The sequence below is a fragment of the Centruroides vittatus genome, unplaced genomic scaffold, assembly GCF_030686945.1.
Source record: "Centruroides vittatus isolate TY-2023 unplaced genomic scaffold, ASM3068694v2 contig_452, whole genome shotgun sequence".
In the NCBI taxonomy this organism is placed as follows: Eukaryota; Metazoa; Arthropoda; class Arachnida; order Scorpiones; family Buthidae; genus Centruroides; species Centruroides vittatus.
The window spans coordinates 1,132,087-1,155,028 of record NW_027122248.1 but is presented as its reverse complement, the minus strand read 5'-3'; the positions used below and the strand labels follow the sequence as shown (position 1 = coordinate 1,155,028).

At 32.9% G+C, this 22,942-nt stretch overlaps 2 protein-coding genes across 2 annotated transcripts in view; one reads left to right on the top strand and one right to left on the bottom strand.

Moving 5' to 3' along the window:
- LOC136977194 (acyl-coenzyme A synthetase ACSM3, mitochondrial-like) overlaps positions 1–22,942 on the top strand; it is a 148,512-nt gene that overhangs the window by 79,329 nt on the left and 46,241 nt on the right. The window lies entirely within an intron of this gene.
- Positions 103–732, bottom strand: LOC136977235 (E3 ubiquitin-protein ligase SIAH1A-like). The gene has a single exon (XM_067272705.1). It carries the CDS (start codon positions 730–732, stop codon positions 103–105), a length of 630 nt encoding a protein of 209 aa, XP_067128806.1.

The window sequence follows — 22,942 nt, the reverse complement described above, 5'->3', positions numbered from 1 at the left end:
GGCCTTTAGATCGTCGGTTACGCTCTGAGGATTGGACTCCCATAACATTGTCTTACCGCACCCGCGAATCTCGATTCTTCCCAAGAAGCGGCCCGACTCTTGTCAGCTTCCTACATTCTGTACGATGATATAAACGGGAGAGTTTTCATCGCTGGTTTCCGTTTTAAAACCCTGGACAATAAAGTCTCGTTGATAACAGTGGAGATGAGTTATCCATACGAGGGGTTGGGTTGCTCCCAACCCTATGAGGACTAACTTGACAGCGTTGTGATTTATGTGACCTATGTGAGGGTGTCGTTTCGTCAGGTGAGGGATCACCTGTTGATACACGCCTTCCCATGTGCAGACTTCGTCCATCGATGGACATGAGCACGTTCGATACGGGCAATACTGTTCGTGGACCTTTCTCTCTGGGACAAGTCCTGTTTTCGGACAGCCGTTACCTCTGTAGACACACGGCAAGGCCACAATTTCGGCTAGTCTCTCCAGCGTCAGGTTACGGTAATTCCTGAGTTCTCCCCAGCAAAGCGGGCATTGACGGACACACAGCGAACATCGGGAGCATATTGTATGTCCAGCCGGGCATTGAAAGGTAGGGGGCTCCATGTAGTCGTAACAGACAGGGCATTCAAATAAGGAGACCAGGGCAGGATCAGGAGGTGACTCCTGGAGCGGATCTTGTTCCGGGTTTGATGTTTCCATAGGGAGCGTCACAACTTGATCTTCCTCCATATCTTCGTCTCTACACAAAAGGAAAAAAAAGTTTGGTTGAGTCGAAATTTTCTAAGCCACGGACAACATAAAATACTATTATTTAAGATGATTTAATTCTCTCGCGCCGTTCTATAGTCGTCTCATCTGGGTAGGAATGGTCTCAATTCTGACGGGAGGCGTAACTACCTCTTCCCGTTTGGCTACGGTTAACTTCTCCCTTTCGTCTTTTCTTGCCCCCAGGATACCCGACGATGATCCGGCTTTCGCAGTTACGGGTACCAGTTCGATCATTTCCACTGCGTCCGGTTCTATTCGCTCTTCCCGTCGGAAAGAGGGGTAAGGACTCGCAGATCTTCGGGTTCCCATGCGGCGTAACAGTTTGCGGCATCCCCAAACGATTAAAAGTGTCGCCAGAACAGTAACGCAAGAGGCTATGAGGATCGGGTTCCATGCCGACACGGGATAATTTGACACACTCGGTGTCGTTGAAAGAATATCCGTGTTAATTGATTTTATTTCTCGGCTTATATCTCGTAATTTCCATCCCGGAAATTCCAATGACCAATCGTGTTCGTTGGTTCGAAGGATGTTTAAGGTGACGTTTTCTTGGATATAGTCCCGTAGTATCCTCGCTTCCGTAAGATTGAGAACGTCCGGTATTGCTGGTATCACATAGTGGTTTCGGAGTGTAACTTTAAAGGAAGTCCGTGATTGGAAGTGTGACGTGAGTCGCACGCCGGGTACGTGGCCGGAACAAGTCATGGGCAATTTAAAGATTCCGTGTTATTTAGCTTAACCATCGTAACTGGTGAACGTCGTGGGTTTCTCAGTTGACTACATTCGATGACTAAATTTAAAGGTGACGGGGTGGAGTATATCCAAGTTCCTTCCTCGTCGATGCGGCGGAACACTGGTTTTGGATAAACTGACACCTTTCTTTTACACAATCGGTTTATAGTTGGCTCGTCTGCCATTAATAAGGCGTATTCACACGATTGATACGGAAGCTTCCAGACTGCAACTTCCGGTGCGCAGATAGTGGTCAAGCCGGTTGTGCATTTCTGTAAGTTGTGGGCCTCCAATAGCATGTAAAGCTGCCGATTCCTGGACAAAGCGATGTACGGATATTCGGTTTGATAATGAGCAAATGTCTTCGAAATAGGGAAATAAGCGGGGAATTTCACTACTTCGTATAGATCAAAATATCCTTCCGGAGTAATTAGTGGGAATTTTGCGAAAATTCTTAGTGTTGACGGAAGTGCTACAGCGGTAGTGGTTATCCATTGATAGTATTTAAAGACATTGTCTTCATTTAAAGTCTCGATCAGCGAAATCCCGCTGGGCAAGTGTTTGTTTACTTCCGTTAACGCCTCTACCAATTGTGACCTTGGCAGGAAATAGGAACTAAGTTGGTCGTTTTCTAGCATTTCTATCGCTTGTCTTAGGTTCGTGATGCCGATTCGGAATTCCATGACAGCATTTTCGGCGTATCGAAGTGCAGTACACACGACGAATGTGTAACTGAATACCTGAAGTTCCTTATCTAAATAGTCCTGTCGTCGGATCATCATATCGATGTATTTCCGGTTGTCCTTGACCGCTTGAAGGGTTTGGTTCATGACAGTTGTTTGGGCGTCTAATATGTGTACAAACTTTTGTTGGTTGCGGGATAGTTTGTCTATCCTGCTATTCATTATTTCAACCTCCTCCGAGGTAGCGGTTCCGAAAAGGAATTTTAAGATTTTCCCTCCGACGTCGATTAATCCTCGTTTTGCTCGAGAGGGATTTCCTAGGATTACGGTGGATTTTAATTCATTGTATTCCGCCTCGAAGTCGGCGAGGGATTGTTGTAAGTTTGTCAACTCCGCGTCGGCTAGAGTCCATAAGGGCTTCATGGGATCATCTTGCTTCTGTTTCCCTCTTTTGACGACCGGAGTTAAAGAGGTCAGGTGATGGTGTAATCCACGAAGGTAATTGTCATATTCTTTGAACGATATTTCTATAACCATGGTCCACTGGCTCGTGGTCATGAGGAAGTTTTCTTGATAAAAAAATACGACACTTTTGGTCAAGGCAGGCACAATTGTTGATACTTCATACACAATGTAAGTTATCAGCATGAACAAATAGATTGTATTTGTTACGGATTTTTCCATCGTCATCTATCAAAAAGGGAGTCTTACATTACTACTAGTCCCGCTTCGCGACAATTCGTTTAAATGAACACGCGTATTTACAATGGACCTCTCTCCGCTTAGGAGATGATAGCCTCTCTTTCACGATAAAGAGGAGCTACCATTTACAATTGTCAAATAATCCAGTCGGAGTGGGAGGTAGCAGCCGCGGGTGGCCCTCACTTTGCTGAGCCATTTCGGCAGTCTCCGCTTCCCGCAACACCCCCACTTTCGGCGGTATAATTCCCGACGATCTGGGAAGGACCCAGGGATATTCGCTTACTGGTCCTTGGCTTCCGAGAGCGTAGTTGTGTGTAGGTTGCGACGGAGTTGCGGGTTGATCAACTCCTGTGCCTTCGGCAACGTTCGTGGTATCTAACTGGCTTTGATGCAGCGACTCTAAAATAATTTCATCCCAAGGGTCAACTGGTTCCGTCTGCGGTTGCGCTTCGGTTGGGATTGATGATTTTGCGTTTTGCGCGTCGGGGGGTTTTTCTCCTGCATCGGAGGGTACGAACTCCATCCTAGCGATTGCAGGCTTCAATCTATTAGCATGAGTATGCAATTTCTTCCCGGATTGGATGTGTTGGACTATGAAGTCTACGGGGCTCGTTTTCCGCTATTATCCTATAGGGACCGTGCCATCGAGGCGCCAATTTTCGTTTCACTCCCGCGGGTGTAGCTACCTCATTAACGAAGACTCTGTCTCCGATTGAAAATTTGTATGGCTTGTGCTTACGTTGATGATAGGTATTTCTATCGTTCGCGGCCTTTTCCGCGTGTTCCTGAGCTAATTTATGAGCTGAGGTCATCCTCACTCTCAATTCGCTCGCGTAATTTTCGTTTATGTCATATCGGGGTCGATTCGGTTCAATGACGATGTCAAAGGGGTAGGTCGGATCACGTCAGTACAGGAGGAAGAAAGGTGTTTCGTTGGTACTTCAGTGTACTGTAGTGTTGTACGCAAAGAGCGCATACGGGGTCATCTCGTCCCAGTTCCTCTGATCCGCATCGACGTAGTGCGTTAAAATGTCAATTAGCGTTTTGTTTAATCGCTCAACCATTCCGTTGCACTGGGGGTGATAAGCTGTGGTAAGGAGTCTTTTCACTTTCAATAACTCGCAGACCTCCTTCATGACTTTGGAGACAAAATTGGGTCCTCTGTCAGTGAGTGATTGTTTTGGGACCGAATGTCTAAGAATAATTTGCGTGACGAACGCTTTCGCCACTGTTTTCGCGGTAATATCGGGCAACGGAATCGCTTCTGCCCATCTAGAAAAGTGATCGATAAAGACCAATAGATATTTGTTGCCGCTACTAGTGATAGGAAGGGGACCCTGGATATCTAGTGCAGTGCGTTCGAAGAGTCTCGACACTCGAGGGAACGTCTGCAATGGGGCTTATTGTCCGTGTTGGGGCCTTTTCCTCATCCCACACTCTTGACAACTATCACAATAATGGGTGATGTTCTTATTCATCTCTGGCCAAAAGAACTGTGTCTGTAGTTTCTTTCGCATCTTTTTCTTACCTACATGTCCCGAACTAGGGATATCGTGAAACATTCTTAAAACGTAACCCGTTTGACGTCACCTGGCAGAATTTTCTGCCGGGTCGTTTCCAAGTTCGTACACTCAACCGGCAGATTTTTCTGCCGGGCTGACAACGAAGGCAATAATAACAATTTTTATTTGAACTATGCATCTTAGAAGTATGCAGTTTTCGCGATTATATTCTTCTGATTTTATTTTACATAGTAATATTTTTTTTGAATTTTATTTTTAAATAAATTTGTCATTTTTGATTTTTTAAATAAACTTACCACTTAGACTATTCAAGGTCATGATAGTACTGAGGTAAATGATCTTTTTTCTCTCTGTTTCTTTAACTTTTTTTGCTAGTTTTTGTGATATCACAAATTTATTTAGTTCATTACATATTTCTGTTATAGTTTTCATGATTTCTGATTCAAGTTTTTTTTAATCGTATATACGCGATGTATAGAAGTCACTTTTGTAAATTTTATTATTATTTTCTTAGTTATTGTGCTAATTTATGCTCTTATATATTTGTTATACATCGCTTCTTGTAATTTTACACATTTTTATTCAATTCTGTTAATTAATTTACAAAATATAATATTGTAAACAAAAACACGTGTTTCTGAGGTCACGTCACAGGTCACGTGACCGTAGACACACCTGCAACAGATAAGGTGACGCCATTCTATTTCCTGTGACAATCCTATGACGTAGAAGCTATCTAAGAAATTGAAATAATTTAAATGTTTTCCATTATTTAAAAGCATTATTTCAGTAAATAAATTCATTTCTCATTGTTTAGTTATTTACCATTAATTAAATTTAAATTTATTAAAATAATGAAATTATATTTACTATTATTATTATTATTATAAAATTTATTAAAGTTATCGTAATAAAAAAATATAGATAATACTTTCTAATTATTATTGTGTTATATTTAATAAGTTAAATGTTTTATTTTTGTAATACTGTATATTAAACATAAAATATTACTTTTGTATGTAGATAGTTAGTATTGTGAAATCCAGATGGCGCCAATGTAAAAGTTTGAAAACTCTCCTAGGCCTATTTTTTACACCGGGGTTTTTAATTGATGTAATTTCCAATTTTAATATAAAATAATTAACACTTTAAAAAAGTTTATAATTTATAGTGATCATATCTACAATTCAGATTAATTTAAATATTTTATTTATGAAAAATAAGCAATATACATATATTTATCTATATTTTAATGGGTATTTGGAAGACATTTTGTTACACAGTAACAACTTCAGTTTTTTTTATCAATTTCATGTCTTTTTTTACTAAAAGAAGGTCCCAAGACGAGAGGTTATTTTCCCTCTTCAATTTGATGCTCTCATCAATATTTAGATTTAAAACATCAATTAAACTAATAATTAAATTTCTATAATAAATATTAATGAATAGAAAAAATGAAATCAATATGACAAATTTCTATGAGTAAAAAGTAGAATAATTGTAGTATTATCCAAGTGTGTGAAACTTGGGAACATATATTCTTTCATTGTATAAAATTTCAAGCAAGTAGGAAAAAGTATTTGATAAGATTGATTATGTTTCCAGGATTTAAATGTGTCCTGTTTTTCTGAAAACAATTATTATTGTATATTTTATTTTATATTATCTTGTACTAGGGCTATTACATTAATTTGTTAAACTGTACTAACTTCAGTTTCGTGTATATCACTTTGTGTTTCATTTTGTAATATCTTGTATTAATTTATTATATTAACTTATTTTGTCGCACTAACCTCACTCTATGTAACCCCCTTGTAAAGAACTAAAGTACAAACAATTAAGAATTATATATATATATATATATAATATATATTGTTAATAAAATAAATTTTTTTCATATATATTTTGTGTTTTTTGTACAATTTAAAGTTATAGATACTATTCATCGCTGTAATTTTCTGAATTGTTATACAATTTTGTTGATTTATCTACAAAGTATGAAAGAAAATATAATTTAGAAATGATAAACATAAATGTAATTGTTATTCAAATTTACTTTATTTAAAATGAATCAGTAAAAAAAGGTGGCATATCTCTGGTTAACATTTCTAACCATGCCATATACAAAGGTGCTGAACAGGTACTCTTACGAGGCATTGGAAGCGTCATCACAATGAGAGATGCTTCGTTTGAATGCTGCAGAAGTAATTCTTTTAATCGCAATTCAAAAGAAAAAATTCATTTCTCTATCAAGTGAGCGATTGTATGCCGTCTGATACTTCAACTCATTCTCTAACTGGGTCTTCTCTTCTTGAACAATACTAAGACGACTTTTTAACAATTCAAAGTTTTCCATTAATCTGAAATGTTTAAATTATATTCATGTTTTACTTAAAATATTAAATGAATCATTTTTACATAAATATTTGCATATACAAGCACCATAATGTGTTTACGACGAAAATGCACTGTATACGAAATCACAATAATTGCTCAATAAAACGATCTTTATTACTCACAACAATCCAAAACACTGCGATAATACTGCCCGGACTCCTCTCGAATCCGTTCCACAGCCAAGATGGCGTCCACGCTCTCAGGAACAACCAAAAAACGCGCGAAACGAAAGCGCCCTCTCACAACATTAAAGTTTTCCAACAAAAAATAAAAAATAATTTAAACATTACTTTAAACATAATGCAAGTCCATTTCGAAAACTGCACAGATAAATTTTTCTTGTACTGTGTAGACTCAGGAAATAACAAAAATGACACATTTTCACGAATTGCTCGTAAGCAAAAAATAGAGAATACATTAACAGAAAAATAGTTTTTTTTTAATGATGTTAGTAAACTTGTAAGCCTTATACTAAATGAATAAGGAGCAATATCGTCTGCTTGGATTAATTAAAGTATTTTCTTCAACTATCACTATTCTAGCTGTACATATGGCACACACGACAGTAATTCTCTCTTTAGGTACGAGTAGCTGACCATTTACAGTCCAGCAGGGGATCCATTTCAGAATGAGTGTAAATGGAGTATAAAGTAATTAAATTTAAGTTCTATTTTCTTTAAGGTGACCAGATTTTAACATTTGTGAAGCGGGACAAAATTGACGAGGGAGTAGGAAGTTGTTGTCTTCTTGAAAAAAATTTTTCTAGATCAACAAAATTTTATTATCAAAGAACGCAAAAATTGTATTGTTATATTTTTTTAAAATTTGAACGAATGTAAAATTTACAAATATAATAAATTTATATACTATTATAAATCTTTAAAAACTCTTCTTTTTTCGCATATTTCTCATCGAGTGAATTTTTTAGTAGATTGCTGTCGTTGTTTAAAATGTCGCTAAATTTTTCGCAAGAGTTTAAATTATATTTCACACATAATATGGCTTTCAAAGTCTCCACAGTTAATTGTGATTAATCAGATATCCACGAAAGCGCCCTTATTAAACTTGTAAATAAAACAGTGTTAATCTAAAATTTTACATAGTTGTATCGAAGAATATTTACAGTATTATATTATGAAATGAAATTTTACTAGTAACGTCTAAAACTGTTTTAAAATGTATTTATTTGATGTTTCAATAAATTTTCTTAACTATTTTCTATCTGAAATAAGATTTCTCCTTCTGCAGTAAATGTAATATTTTCTAAATGAATGAAATAAAATAAAACTAAGTTCGTACTTTAATACGTTGATACGCGCTACTTATACTTAATCATTTAGTATAATCAGGGGATGGGCAACCTTTTTCTATGTAATGGCCGTATTTAAAAACTTTTGAACTAACGTGGGCCCCAAACAAGAGAAAAGAGAAAAAAGAAATGCCAGTAAATCACAATTATTTATTAAAATGTAATTATAAATTAGCATAGCCACTTTTTAATATTTATATAAACGATATTATAGAAACCATTCCCGAAAATAATAATATATTGTTGGCAGAAGATATTGTTTTTTTTTTTTTTTTTGTTTTGTTGATTGTTTATTTTCTGTATATGTATTTTTGTCGACACTTGGAAAAGGCCAATGGCCATAGTGTCGTTTAGTTAAATAAACAAATAAATAAACATATACTGTACTTAATTTAGCTTCTAGAAATGATGTAAACGTAATATATCAGAAATATTTGCGTTAAATATTAGTCACTGCTAGTTTTAAATTATTTTCGATGTGTCTGTTAGCCGGTTTCTTGTTTTAATTCTTACTACATTCATTACGAAAAACTATTAACATACAAAAGTTGTAGAAAATAACTTTGGAATTTTTGCTGCATACTTCCTTAAGCTGGCAAATTGATGTATTTATTCAAATATTTTACACATTTTAGGCGTCTAATTAGTCAACTTCAAATTCCCAGAACTTGTAAAACTGTCAGTGGACCTTCAAAGGAATCCACTCATACGTTATAAAGGGTCTGTAATGAAGATTGACAAGTAGCTATGGGGTGTAAGAAAACAAATTTATTTTTCCAAATAATTTCAAAAGAAAATATTTTAATTAATCCAAGCAGACGATATTATTATTACGAGTTACATCCGCAATATTCTGATACCAATTTCATCAAAGAATTAACTGACAACAAATACTGTATACGTAACGATCGAAGATAAATTACAATATAATGTTCACATTAAACACTTCCCATATGGTCAAATTTTATTTACAAACTTAGGAATGCGTTTAAGCAAGACCTCGAATGGGATTTTAGTTAACCTCTGAATAACAGAAAAACGTAATTCTCGTGCGCATGTTTGTTCTTGTGAATCATTAACATTTTAACTATTGCGATAGCAAATACCTATAAATTAATAATTATCATCTGTATTTTATCAATCGTTACCATTTCTGTGCTTCTCATAACCATGTAAGTTAAAAAATTTTACAAATTTTGTAACAGTGCAACTAAACAGTTACATGACAAAGAGTTGATAAGGGACTCGAAGTTCGAAAAATGCATACTCTAGGGAAAAAATATGATTTTCTAAAGCTTGTCCCGTTTCTAATTGATGGTATAATAAGTCTAGCGGAAAAGATCTATATTGCGCATTTTAAATAACTAAACTTTATAAAATAACGCGTTTTTAAAAAGACGCTCTTTTAAAAATAATTCTGTGTTGACGAGTCATTTCTCTTCGTCATTGTCATCCTTTGAAATAAAAAAAGTATCATATACGTATTTTGATTTTGAACTAATAGGAAAGGCATCTTGATTTGGCTTTCTTGGTTTGACGGCACGATTATAACAAACAGTATCGTGTAACATCTTACGTTCGAGTCGTGTATTGTCTGCCACCTAATACATGTTTGAAATAGTTTTTAATTACTTTGCTTATTTACGATATTTAAATAAAAAGTGAGTTTTACTCCTTCCACCTTTTCCTAGCCAAAATTGTAATTTTTTCGATCACCGACATGAAATTTCGTTACGCATTGTTCCCGTGAGTGAAGCTGTATCTTACCAAACTAAGATATTAATTACAATATTCATTGGGCTAGTCCATGGTTAGATTTTTTATTCCTATTACTTTCATCTTTTTTAGGTGAAATGTAAAGGTGTACTGTTTAGTAACGAAATAGTTTTATTGTCGACATATTCTTATCCACGTTCTAAACTAGACTTATTATATTAGTCGAATAGGAATTACATGATATTCAGGAAGTCGTCATTTTTTATTTCATTTATACATCTTTCATTTTAACATTATCAATCGTAAATTGATTTGTTTATGATAACTATAACTTATTTTATAAGATTTTACTGTTTTTTAGGATTGATTGTCGCTTAACGCGTTCAGAAGTCTTTCATTTATCCGACTTTATTCGACTCGAAGCAGTAGGAAAAATTTCCAAGTTTAAAGATTTGTTTTTAAGCCGGCGTTACTAAAAAATGAATAACTAAACCTTTTTAGATATCGAGCACAAAACTTTTACCAGGCAAACGTTTTCGTTACATTAGGCATTAAGAATCCAGCCAAATATCTAGAAAGGTTACGTTATTCGTTCTTTAAATACATCCGGGTTGGCAATTTTCTGTCGACTACGTTACTTCCGATTTTTTTCAATATGGAATCATTTTTATATATCTAAAAAACGACCCCGAAAATCCGGAATATAATAAAACTCCATATTTTTAATGAAGAAATATTTATCCAATTGTAGTTATAATGTAAACGATCAGTTTTTAATGAAAAGCTTATACATAAAAACAACATATACATTAACAGATGCATAGTCTGATTAAATTCTTTTCTTCTTATGATTGACTTCTAAAATTGTGAAACTATAATTGTAAAACTTCTAAAATTGGCATTTGAAACTTTAAGAAAATATCTTTTAAACTTTTATTACTTTGTTTTTATGACCCTTTGTGTACTCCTTAATTCCGTTTTACAACTTTTACAACGTTTCGGGCAATACCCCCCAACGGAGGACTTGCCAGACCTCCACTGTGAAAAACAGCAAACTGCTAATCGTTTTATTACTTTGTTATAAAAATTGCATTAATTTGCTTTATAAATCGCGCGTGACGACGGGTTTTAACTTAATTGTCTTTGTCCAAATATTAATTTCTTTTAAAAAAATTGTAACTTGTAATAATCTTTTATAATAATTCTAATTTATGATAAATTAATCTAAATAATTGTAATAATTTCTTGTGACATGTACACAAAACTGTAATAACTTTATATAAATTGTATAAAAATATAAACTACAATAATCAATGTAATAAATGTGTTCTCTACCACTTGTAGAAATGTAACACCTGATGAGGGGCGCAAAATAGACGAAAAAGATTGCACCCGAAATGCATAGTGGAATAAAGATTGATGAGAATAAAACCCAATAGTCTGTCTCTGTACAGACAAAATAACAACGGTTAAATTAACTGTGAAGTTAAATCAATTAATTTCTAAGAAAAGAAGACATTTTTTTTTAAAAGAAATTAATATTTAAACAATATAAAAAAAACCGCACCATTAATATCTAATACTTATTGAAGTTAATTGTCTTTGTTTTCTGAAATGTTTATTTTAAAAATTCACTTCCTTATATGGTAATGTAGTGAAACAAAGTAGGTTAGCCACTCCTTAACCCCTTATAGTCAAATAGTCAAGACACGATTCGGAGCGGAAGTCAGCAATTGGTGACACAAGCCTTCGGTCTTACAGTAGCATACAGAAGTAAAAAGAGCTTCAGAGAAGAACGATGATAGATTCAAGATAATTAATTGTGAACTATTGAATTCGAACCGAAGAAATCGAGGTCTTGCAATCAAATTCGAATACCTCACAGGTCAGTACTGGGTACCTCTTTTTATTTTCCTATCATTACGATGACGGGTATAAGCGTCTTTTCAGAGAAGATTAAATCTATGCAACTATCTATTCATTGTTAAAATATTTTTTTGAAATGATTTGCTGTTCATCAATAAAGTGCTGCTATTAAATGCTATTTATTTAATGTATTAGATAGCTTTTTCATTTTGCTGTTAGAAAAATCTAAGTAAATTCATATTATATCCATTAAAAAGATTATTTCTAATATTCATAAAATTTTGTTATGTATATTTAATGATATATCAAATATAATAACAAAAAGTTGAGATTTTATTTATTGAAAGAACTTGTAATTTTTTTATTAATTATTATACTAATACTAATTTACGGAATACTAATTTACATAATAAGAAAAATAATTGTATTTTGAAAAATTTATTTAAATACTACAATTTTATTTAGTTTAATCTATTTCAGTATAAATAATTAATTATAAAACATTTAGACAATTTTCACTTATTTTAAGACTTAAATTTTTATTAATAGTGATTAATCTGAAATAAATTTCTACTAAATGGGTGTTTCTACACTAATTTTCATGTAACATCTTGTAACAGTGTAACAGTTAGGCAAAGTTTAATATATTCTTTCTAATTATTAAATTTATTATTATAAAATTAATTTGCATTTAATAATTTTTACAATTTGTAATAATATAAAGAGTAAATTATAACACGACAACTTTAAATAACATTTTAACAATAAGACAAAGTAAAATACAGAAATAGTTCAATATAATAATTATCTAAATTATATTTCTTGTTTAAGAATTGTTCGTAAAATAGAATATCGCAAAAAGAACATTTTTTCTTTTTAAAATATTTGTGGTAATAACAATTTTTTTAATATTGTCCAATCTTAGAATCTAGTAAAAAGTTCTTAGATCACTAGTAAAAAGTTCGACACGTAAGAAGTTCGATGTCTAAATAATTGTAGTTCCACTAAAAAAATGAAAATTTTTATCTGTCCAATTTTTGAGGATTTAGGTACCCCAACTTTTCAATGTCAAATGATGGAATTTTTTGTTATATGTTGCTTCGGTTAAGTTTAAACAATTAAATTCAATTTGTTCTCCCTTGTAATAAATTATATCGTACTTTTTTATATAAATTAAATAATTTTTTAAATAATATTTTCTCATATGATACATATAAACTGTGCAAATAATCTAGTTTCATTTCAATTCAATTACAATATAAGTTTTTTAAAATTATATTTTTATAGATTTCACACTAACAATTTGATAAAATGGATGAAATAATTGAATATAATCGTGATATAATATCAAAAATAGGAAGACGAGACAACATCAAAAAAAGATAGTTACTAATAATTAAAATCGAGAAAAAAATAACTTTCAAGGTAAGGTAATTTCTGTGGTAAAATGTGAGGTAAGCGATTACGTGACGCCCGTCTCCCCATCTTCTGTAACTAAAACGGACGAGGTTGAAATAAAAGCCAGTAGAACTAATCACCAGTAAAAGTAAAAACTAGTGATGTAACGAATATTCGGTTACTACCCAGTATTCGGCCTATTTTTCGCTATTCGGCCGAATACCGAATATTTAAATCACTATTCGGCCGAATACCGAATACCTAAAAACAGGAGTAAGAAATAACAAAAACACAGTAAATTAATCATTTTGGCAACTTTTATTAATGCTAAACATTAAATTATAATTATTAACGTTAATAAGAAATAGCGTCTAACTCTAGTAAATTATTTCCTAATTAAATAATAATATAGCCTTTATCTAGCCCGATATCTTATGGCAGGGGTGGCCAACAAGTCGATCGCCAAGCCAATTTTGGTCGATCGCTAGCGATGTCTTGACTTAATGCATTATATTTGTAACCGAACGCAACTGTGTGCATGCAGTTATGACTCGACTCACAAGCAGTGAGTGCACTTCGTACTGAAACAGTGTATAAACATAGTATGTATTTCACACTTCCCCCTCTCCACTTAGACTATGCCTATGACAACAAGTCGATCGCGACACATTTTTACGATAAAAAGTAGATCTTATGTGCACAAAAGTTGGCTACCCCTGTCTTATGGCATTGATGGCATGTAGGTTAGAACGTATCGGGCATTAGTGTTATTGTTTAGTTAATTATGTTATATTCGTATTCTTGTATATTTTAATTTTTTTTACGATATTTTAAAATGATTTACGAAACGTTTTATTGAAACTTATCGTATTTAATGAAATAATTATTTATTTCTAGAAGATGAGTAACTACTATATAATTTATTTTATATATAAAGCAAAGAATGGGCATTTCTCATTATATGCAAAAGATAACAACATTTGAAATCATGTTAATTTTAAAAATATTGACAAAAACAATAGCAACAAAATATCACAAAACTTCACAAATAGAAACCCCCCAATAATATACTTGAACTGTTTCACACTGGGAGAAACTAGACCATATGTCTCCCACTAAAGTATATATCTTTAGGGTACTATTCAGTCTACAAATACGTAGTAAAAATAAAATTTTACTGCTTAATTAAAGAGTTAAAAAGATCGATTGCAAATAAAATAACTTATAAGTTATAACTTACATCTAAATACCAACAACTGCCGAATCATATCGGGCTATTTACAGCTATTACATAAATTATAAACCAATTTGGCACTAGAGGTAGACGTTAGGCTCAATCTCATATTAACTTTAATAATTATAATTTAATTAATACATTTAAATAATTTAGACCTACTGGAAGAAAAAATCGGTGACATCGGGCCAATAGAGAGCAGGGTGCGCGATCCTTGCATAATGAGGTTTGCGCGCTAATTTTTATATGTGCGTTAATCAAGCCGAATAGTTTGGCCGAATATTCGGCCATTCGGCCACGCTTCTGGCCGAATATTCGGTATTCGGTCACGCTCCTGGACGAATATTCGGTATTCGGCTGAGGCCGAATATACTATTCGTTACATCACTAGTAAAAACAAACATCGGCGCGTGTCTAGAGCAATAAACTTGAACGGGAGCTAAGATGAAACACGACACTTCGTAATTTATGCTAATTACCTTCTAATATTAAAAAATTAAAATCATCAATAAATTATGATGAAATTAAAACTTTTTTGACTGAATTCGATTACAAACATATTAATAAACTTAATTAAAGTAAAAATACCCGTTTTTCGACGCTGAATTTTTATTAATTTTTTAAATTGCTTACTTAATCTCTAAATATACAATCTTAAGCTATTAAGAACTAATAATTATTTGATTTGTTAATCATTATTTGATTAGTTATTTAGATAACTAATGTCTGACCCTGACATCTTGACCAAGAAAACTGCATCTTTTCCACATGACATGGCAAGACTCAGCTTCTTCACTCTTGATATGGAAGGATATTTTTAGACTGATAACCTAAAGGTATAGCTACCATTTAATTGGTATCTATCAATTATTTCCTATATTTAATTTAATGATATTAAAAAGTACAATAACAAAAACTCAACATTAGTTATAATAGTAATATTAAAAACAGGTAATATTATTTCATTATTAAATTTCAGTAGAACATAAAATAAAATGCTTATACTTTTATAATTTTTATCACATTTAATATAATTCTTTAAAATACCATAATTATTCAATTGTCTAGTTCAGTGTAGAGGATGTATTATTTACTACAGCAGTGGTTCTCAACCTTTTTTGTTGGTGTAGCCCATTAGTTGTTTCTCAAGTACCCGTTATATTTTTGTATGTAAATTTTATAATTATTGCATGAGATGTATACAGCCCTTATAATTGAGCACCATAAAAAAAACTCTAACTATGACTAAAAGTGGATTACTTATTTTACATAAAATTATAATAAATTTAAAATAATTTACAGCAAATTGATTAACATACACCATTTTATAATGAAAGTTAGATGTACCCCTTCGATTTACACTCGTACCCTCAGAGGTACTGTACATGTACCCCCTGGTTGAGAACCACTGTACTAAAATATCTTTTTATAAAACTTTTATAAAAAGATACATAGAAGATAAATTATTTTTAGAATTATTTAATTACAAAAACTATTCAAAAATGTATTTTATAAGATATTAAAGAGCAAACACAATATAAATAAGTTTATTTTTAATTCAGTCTGAATTTGCATTATAAACTTAAAAACACACTTTTAAGTTTATACATAATTACATATTTTTAAGATTTATATCATTCAGACTATTACAATTTTTACATTTGTAATAGTCAAATGAGTATGTATTTCATACTGAATTTAAAGTTTTATGTATTTTTTCAGATTGGCCTGCATTCTCCTTTTTGGCTAACATCACTGAGGAAATGGTCAATACTGCTGATATCAATGATGCAGTTGAAGTTGTCACTTGCAGTATTATTCAGGCAGCTGAAAAAACAAAGGAGGAAAACATCAACCAGAAAACCAAAACATCCAAAACCATGGCGGAATCAGAATTGCGAGGCAACATTGATGAGGAGTGTAATGGTGTTTCTCGTAGTCTTGCAGCTCCTCTATCTCCTAATTGCAACTATCAACAAAGTCTGGAAACTTCCCAATGATTGTCGCTACACACATTCTACATTTAAAATAACGTAAATGCTTCTCTTTTCCTAAACTTGCGAAATTTGTTTCCGCAAGTTTCCTCTAACGACCTAAAGAGGCTGGAATTTGGCACGGGAATCATAATCCGATTTTCTATGGCCAGGCAACGTGGGTTGCTCCATAATTAAATGGATCAAAACTTGCTTGGCCATATATATATATATATGGGCTATAACTTAACAGTTGTCCCTGAATTAGGGCGACTTTTTTGTTTCCTAGACCTGAACTTTGACTTCAATTGTTGAACCATCAAGAATATAACTGTAATATCTGTAATAATTAATAAATATTTGTTTTAAACAATTGCTGTTGGTTTTTTTGTGGAGACCCATATTCAAAATACACGCCAAAAAGCAATTTTCGCTATATATGTAACTTTTTTTCGTAGACGCGATTTCCTTGAAAATTAAAAAAAAAATATTTTCCGATTTTTTTCAGATGTTTGTGGTAATATCTCGAAAACTTACTGAAAGAAATTCAAAATTTTGGTGTTGCCGGATTCGGTACAATAATTCGCATGCAATAGTATTAATTGAATCAATTTCCGTAATATACGAACTCTTCCTGCAAAATTCCTAAAATTTTTCGACAATAAGCATATTAGGCTTTAAACAGGCTGAACAAAATCGTGCAACACACACACACACACTAACATCCATACATGCAGAACCCCCCCAAACTTCTTCGCATTTCTCGTAATTTCAAGGTCCCCGAGTCCAAAAATGTAAAAATCTTGAAGGGTCATTCTTTGACCGATCGCCATACTTTCTCGCTGCTATACGTAACAGCCGAGAAAGTAAAAATACTTTCCCCTCTCTCGAATGATATATATTTTATTAAAATGTAAGACTCGCACGAGAAAATCCTCCCTTGTTCGTTCCAGGTGCAAAACAACGTGTTTCAAAATGACAAAAACGAAGATTTCTCTGTAAACCATTAAGACAATGACAAGAAATATGTTTAGAAAAAGTGAATGTTTATCTTTAACTTATGAATTTATGTAAATTTAAAACAGAATAAGTAAAAAGTTGCAATGGAGAATGTTGTTGCTAGAACGAATTTACAAATTGTCTGCAATAATTTAATTCATTAATTATACATTAATATAATTGTGAAGAATTTGATTTATAAATTGCAAAAATATCAATTTCAATACCGATTGACGAAAAAATAAACAAACGACAATACAAATAATAAGAATGAAATATAACAATCGGGCGTCTTATTTGTTTCGCTTTATTTAATGCGGAAAGACGAAATACGCGTCTTTCCGGACTAAATGGGGGCGGAAACGAAAATCCTCCGAGCCTTACGTCCTCGTGGTGCCCACGGGGTACTTCCTTTCTGCCGCACTGTGCAGTCGGTTTGACCAGGCGATTTTTTGTCCCGGTCGGTTTACGGGATTCTTCTTTTTCTTCGGAAATATTTACAAGATTCTTGTTTTTCTTCAGGAAGACTTACAGGATTCTTCTTTTTCTTCGGGAATACAGTAGAGACTCGTAAATCGGCACCCCGGTAATCAGAATCGCCGGTAATCGGCACGATTTTCAGTCGGACTGTGTCGTGCTGAATCGAACGTTTTTGATACTAAATTTACTTCTAAAGTATAATTTTCATGTTTTTATATTTTTCAATAGATTTATTTTATTTAAACATTATGTTTTTGCAAAATGCAGAAATAATTTTTAACGATACGATAGCCTCGCTTATTATAAAAATTTTCGTTAGGCTTAAAATCGACGAAAATTCAACACGAAGCGACACGCAACGGAGAAAAATTTGAACATCGGACAGGTTAATATATTTTTTCGTACATAAACTGTAATCGGAACAAATCACTAATCTGAACAACCCCAGTCCCCAATTGATTCCGATTTTCGGTTCACTACTGTATTTACAAGATTCTTTTTTTTTTCTTCGGGAAGATTTACAAAATTCTTCTTTTTCTCCTGGTCAGCAACAGACAGTGGGCAGTTGGAAATATGCAAACAAGGCAGGGGGTAGATTTTCCTCCCCGTCGTGTCTCCACCTTGTCGTGGTGGGGAGGCTTGGTGATCTGTGCTGCAGTGTCTCCATGGGATTTCTCGTCAGAGTGTTGCGGCCGGATCAAACAAAGAGAGAGATACGCCAATGCAGCTTAAAATCTCAATATTATTAACTTTAATAAATTGTTTTAAAAAAGTTATTAAATTGCAACTATATATAATAGTTGCTATAATGATAATTTCTGCTTTTGTTTTTTTAAAACCAGAAAAGGAAAAAAAAGTGTATGATACTCTACTCAAATAATATAACCTAATTATTTTAATAATAAATACACAAGGAAATTGTAAAATAATAACAAATAAAATTTTAATTAAAATTATATTTCTAAATAGAAATTGTTATTACCGCAATAAGCGAATACACATTTTACTTAAATCGATACAGTATTGTGATATAAATTTAATTATCAAATTAATAAATTCACATAAAACAATTTTAATTTGAAAATTTCGTATAAAAAGATGTATATTTTTGTGTAATGATCAGCAAATTTTAAAAAATCAATATAATAATAATATCAAATGTAAATCATTTATAATTTGATACGCACGATTAATGTAAATACGATATTAAATGGAGTGACGTCAAATTATTTTATTTAATTGCTTTAGTGTACATTGCAAAGATTAGTTTTACGTACGTTTATCAGTATATTTTTCTGTTTAATACTTTAAAAGGCTCTCCATAAACAAAACAAGACAAAAAATCACCGGCTGCCATATTGCAAGTGTGATGAAATATACGATGAGCACGAAGATCTTTAATTGATGATCTTAGGTAAGAGTTAGCAATACTGAAATACGAGCGAGATTTGTGCGCAAATAATTTCTTACCATAATAAATTTACAGAGATTTAATAACAGAAAAATTCATCACAAAGCGATTATTGATTCGAATGTGTGAAATTCCATTTAATCCATGCAAGATGTGTGATTACCAGAGCCCCTTCGGCCGCCAATTTAAAGTGTTTTAATCTTTAAAATTGGCGTTTCCACTTTCCGGGACGAGAACCCAAGGGTTGGATTTGTGGGAAGCGAGTGTTCAGGTTGTTTCATCGTGTGAAATTACAGAGAACGAGGCGCTTGACGTATAAGTGCGTAAATTCGAGAATTCGAGCAAAGGTTAAACGGTGTATATCTTCGTGAATAGTGATGTTATGTCCGTGCATGTGTGTGTGATCGAAGAACATCTTCGGCATGTCTAAAAACAGAAAAACAGTAAATTACGATACGAGAATAAGATGTGCTAAAAGTGAAACGAAAGAGTTCTTACCATCGAAGATTTCGGAAAATATTCACTTGTACGATAAATGGCCACTTGGTCCTCTTGGTGGTAAAGTTGGGGAAGGAGAAGTATCTCTTTCTCAAATGTTCCTACAAAACACAAGGACAGTGAGAAAAGGAGAAGTTGATTCATTTATTATCTAAGGTCGACTTTATTACCTTTATCAGATAATCTTTCTTCCCGAACAGTGTCATGAGGAGAGCGAAGGACCTGACCTAGCCTATCCTAACCTAACCTTAACCGGAGGCTCAATCCTCGTAACAGCTGTTTGGGAAGAAAGGTCGGCCGAATGTCGCGTCCTGTGAAGAAACGTGTCATGTCCGGGTGGTCAAATCCGTTGTCGTCGATCGAGTGTCACGTTCGGGAGACAAGTCCGTGAGAACATCCGGGTAAGAGAAGGCCACGTCCGAGTAAAGAGGTCATGTCCGGTGAAAAGTGTCGAATCCGGGTGCAAAGGACGAGTTGGGGAAAATCGAAGAGGATCACCGCCTAGGCCAAGGGAACCGCAGCCACCCACAGAAACAAAATCGGCGGCGCTCTCCTCCGATTTTTTCCCGTTCCGACTTCCGAAAGACGATGGCGACGTACTCGCGAGCGAGGACGAAGAGGCAGACCTCGCGAGGAAAATAGAAAGTGACGTCGAACTCCAAGAGGGCTCGTCACTCGCTATGCGTTCCTTACGAACGATTGAAAATTGCAGTCGCCATTGTGACGATGTCATTGTAAATAATTGCTCGTTTATACTGATTTGTAATGTTATTAGCAATATCATTAAATTTCATTACATTGTAATAGAAACTGATTATTTTGGGTACTAAGTTAATCAGTTACGTTTTGATGTTGAAAGGAAGAGTTAGGCTCCTTATTTTTTTTTCTTAACATATTACTATGGCATTGGATAAATATACAGTCAAACCTGTTTTTATGCGCTCTTTTTATGTGCGATTTTTATTTGTGCGATTTTTTTAATGCGAATTTTTAATTTGTGCGGTATAGTTGGCGACTAGTCTCGTGCGATTCGTCATGTCTTACGTTGACTTATTATAGCTAAATAAACTTATTATAGCATAAATGCACTTATTATAGTAATATTATTGCACGAATATGCGAAAAATAAAATAATTTACTTTTTAAGTCAACAAAACACCACCTGGACAAAAATATGTAAAACAGACGATAGACCAGACGATGCAGTCAAGTGCTGACATCTGTTGTCAATAAATTCTATTTCGTACGGTTTTGAGTTATTTTCTATGTGAGACTTTTTTTATGCGGTCCCTGTTGACCGCATAAAAAAAATATTTTTTAATTGTGTTGCGAAAACTATTATTTACAGCCATTCGTGAAGTTTCGTGAGATTTTTTTTAATGCGTTTTTTTTAATGCGGTCCCTATCCCCCGCATAAAAACAGGTTTGACTGTATATATATACACTAAATGTTTAATTTACTTTTATAAAAAATATTAACATTTGTATAAAATTTGGTGAAATTTTAATTAAATATTTATTATACATAATTAAAGTACATGTGCAATAGCAAAACACCTTGAAAACAAATATTGAATATGTAATTAACAGAATACAAGAGAAAGTTTAAATGATTTCTGATTTTATTAAAATTTTTAACAAATATTTTTTCAAAGTGAAATCTGATTTTAATAGTAGGCCTACACCGGTATTAATTAGTAGTCGTTGACTAATTCGACCAAAAGTAGAGGCCATCTACTACTCTTGATCGAATTTACTTCAAACCCCTTCCGCAACACGCCCTTCTTCCTATCGGACCCACTGGTATGGTGGCATCCGAATAGGAAAACTACATAATACGAGGTCACCAGCCGGCACAAAATATGACTTACGCAGTTTTCGAGAGTGCTGAGTTGAAATATTTGGTCTGTTTTTCGCCAAATTTGATTCGACGGTGGATATTCGGTTGTGAATGAAATAGTTTGTTAAAGCTAACATTAGAATAAAATATGATATTTTAAAAAACTTAAGATATATTTTCAATTGCTATCTACTTGACCAATGAAACTGTGCCATTTCGTACTATCGAAGTATCGCGATAAACATTACGACGATAGGCTAAAATAACCAAACTCTTTATATGGTTTGTTATATTGTAGTATTTAATTTATATAACTACAAAGGTTATCTTACGTAAAGATTATCAACCGAGCGACCAATCTAACACATTTTAAAAATTCTTTATTCCTTTACTGTAATACAATTTTAAAAAAATTTTAAATGTGTTAGGTTGGTCGCTCGGTTGATAATCTATACGTAAGATAACCTTTGTAGTTATATAAATTAAATGCTATAATATAATATAATAGAAAGGTTAGAAGTACGAAATAATGTTAATCTTTGTTGTTATCTTTTGCCGGGCTCATTTGCTAGTTTCTAATATTTGGCTTCGAAAATTGATGAGTACAAAGATACGTACTATTTACATTACGATAATGAAAGAATCAAATTATTGACATTGCGATAATGAACACAATATTACTGATATCATTGATTTTCATACTAAAACTATTATTAAATACATTGTTTGTGATCAAATTATCTAAATATTAAAAACCATATGATTTTAAATTCTTGATACGTATGCAGATCTATATCTCAGGACTTAAACGTACTTAACTGTAATTTATGTAAAATAGCTACAAATAGCTTATTTATTTGTTATAATTTTTAAACTACCTTTTAATTTGTGTATTATATTGCAATTATTAAATTTGTAGATTTAATAAAATTAAGAATTATAAATATTTCTGGATGTTTGAGATAGCTTTTTTTAAAAAAATCTTTTCGCCCTGTGGACACTAAGAGCGCCTCTATAGCAAGCCCATTATGGGTTCGGACTGGCCCACAGTGGGACGGGCGGATGGTGAAGGAAGTGGGGCCGACATATGTGGAAGTTTATTAATTTAATTAGGATTTTAGCTTTCGGTTATTTAAAAAAATTACGTCATTTTATGCTTTAAATTACTTGTTTGTTTTTAGTTTTTTTATTTTTTATTTTTGGCTATGCACGCCATCTTACTAACTATTTTATAATTAAAAAAAAAAAACATGTAAAAAGTTATTTAAATAAATAAAATATATAATAACAAAATATTTACAAGTAAAATAAATAAATGATTATTAATTAATCGAATTTTTCTATTTTATAATTTTTGTTTTGAGACTTTTTTTTTCTTTGGCGCCCCAATCGCAGTATCAATTAACCGAG

What these genes read in the sequence shown, in the direction of transcription:
- LOC136977235 (XM_067272705.1), bottom strand. Translation starts at nt 732, where the DNA reads ATGGAGGAAGATCAAGTTGTGACGCTCCCTATGGAAACATCAAACCCG.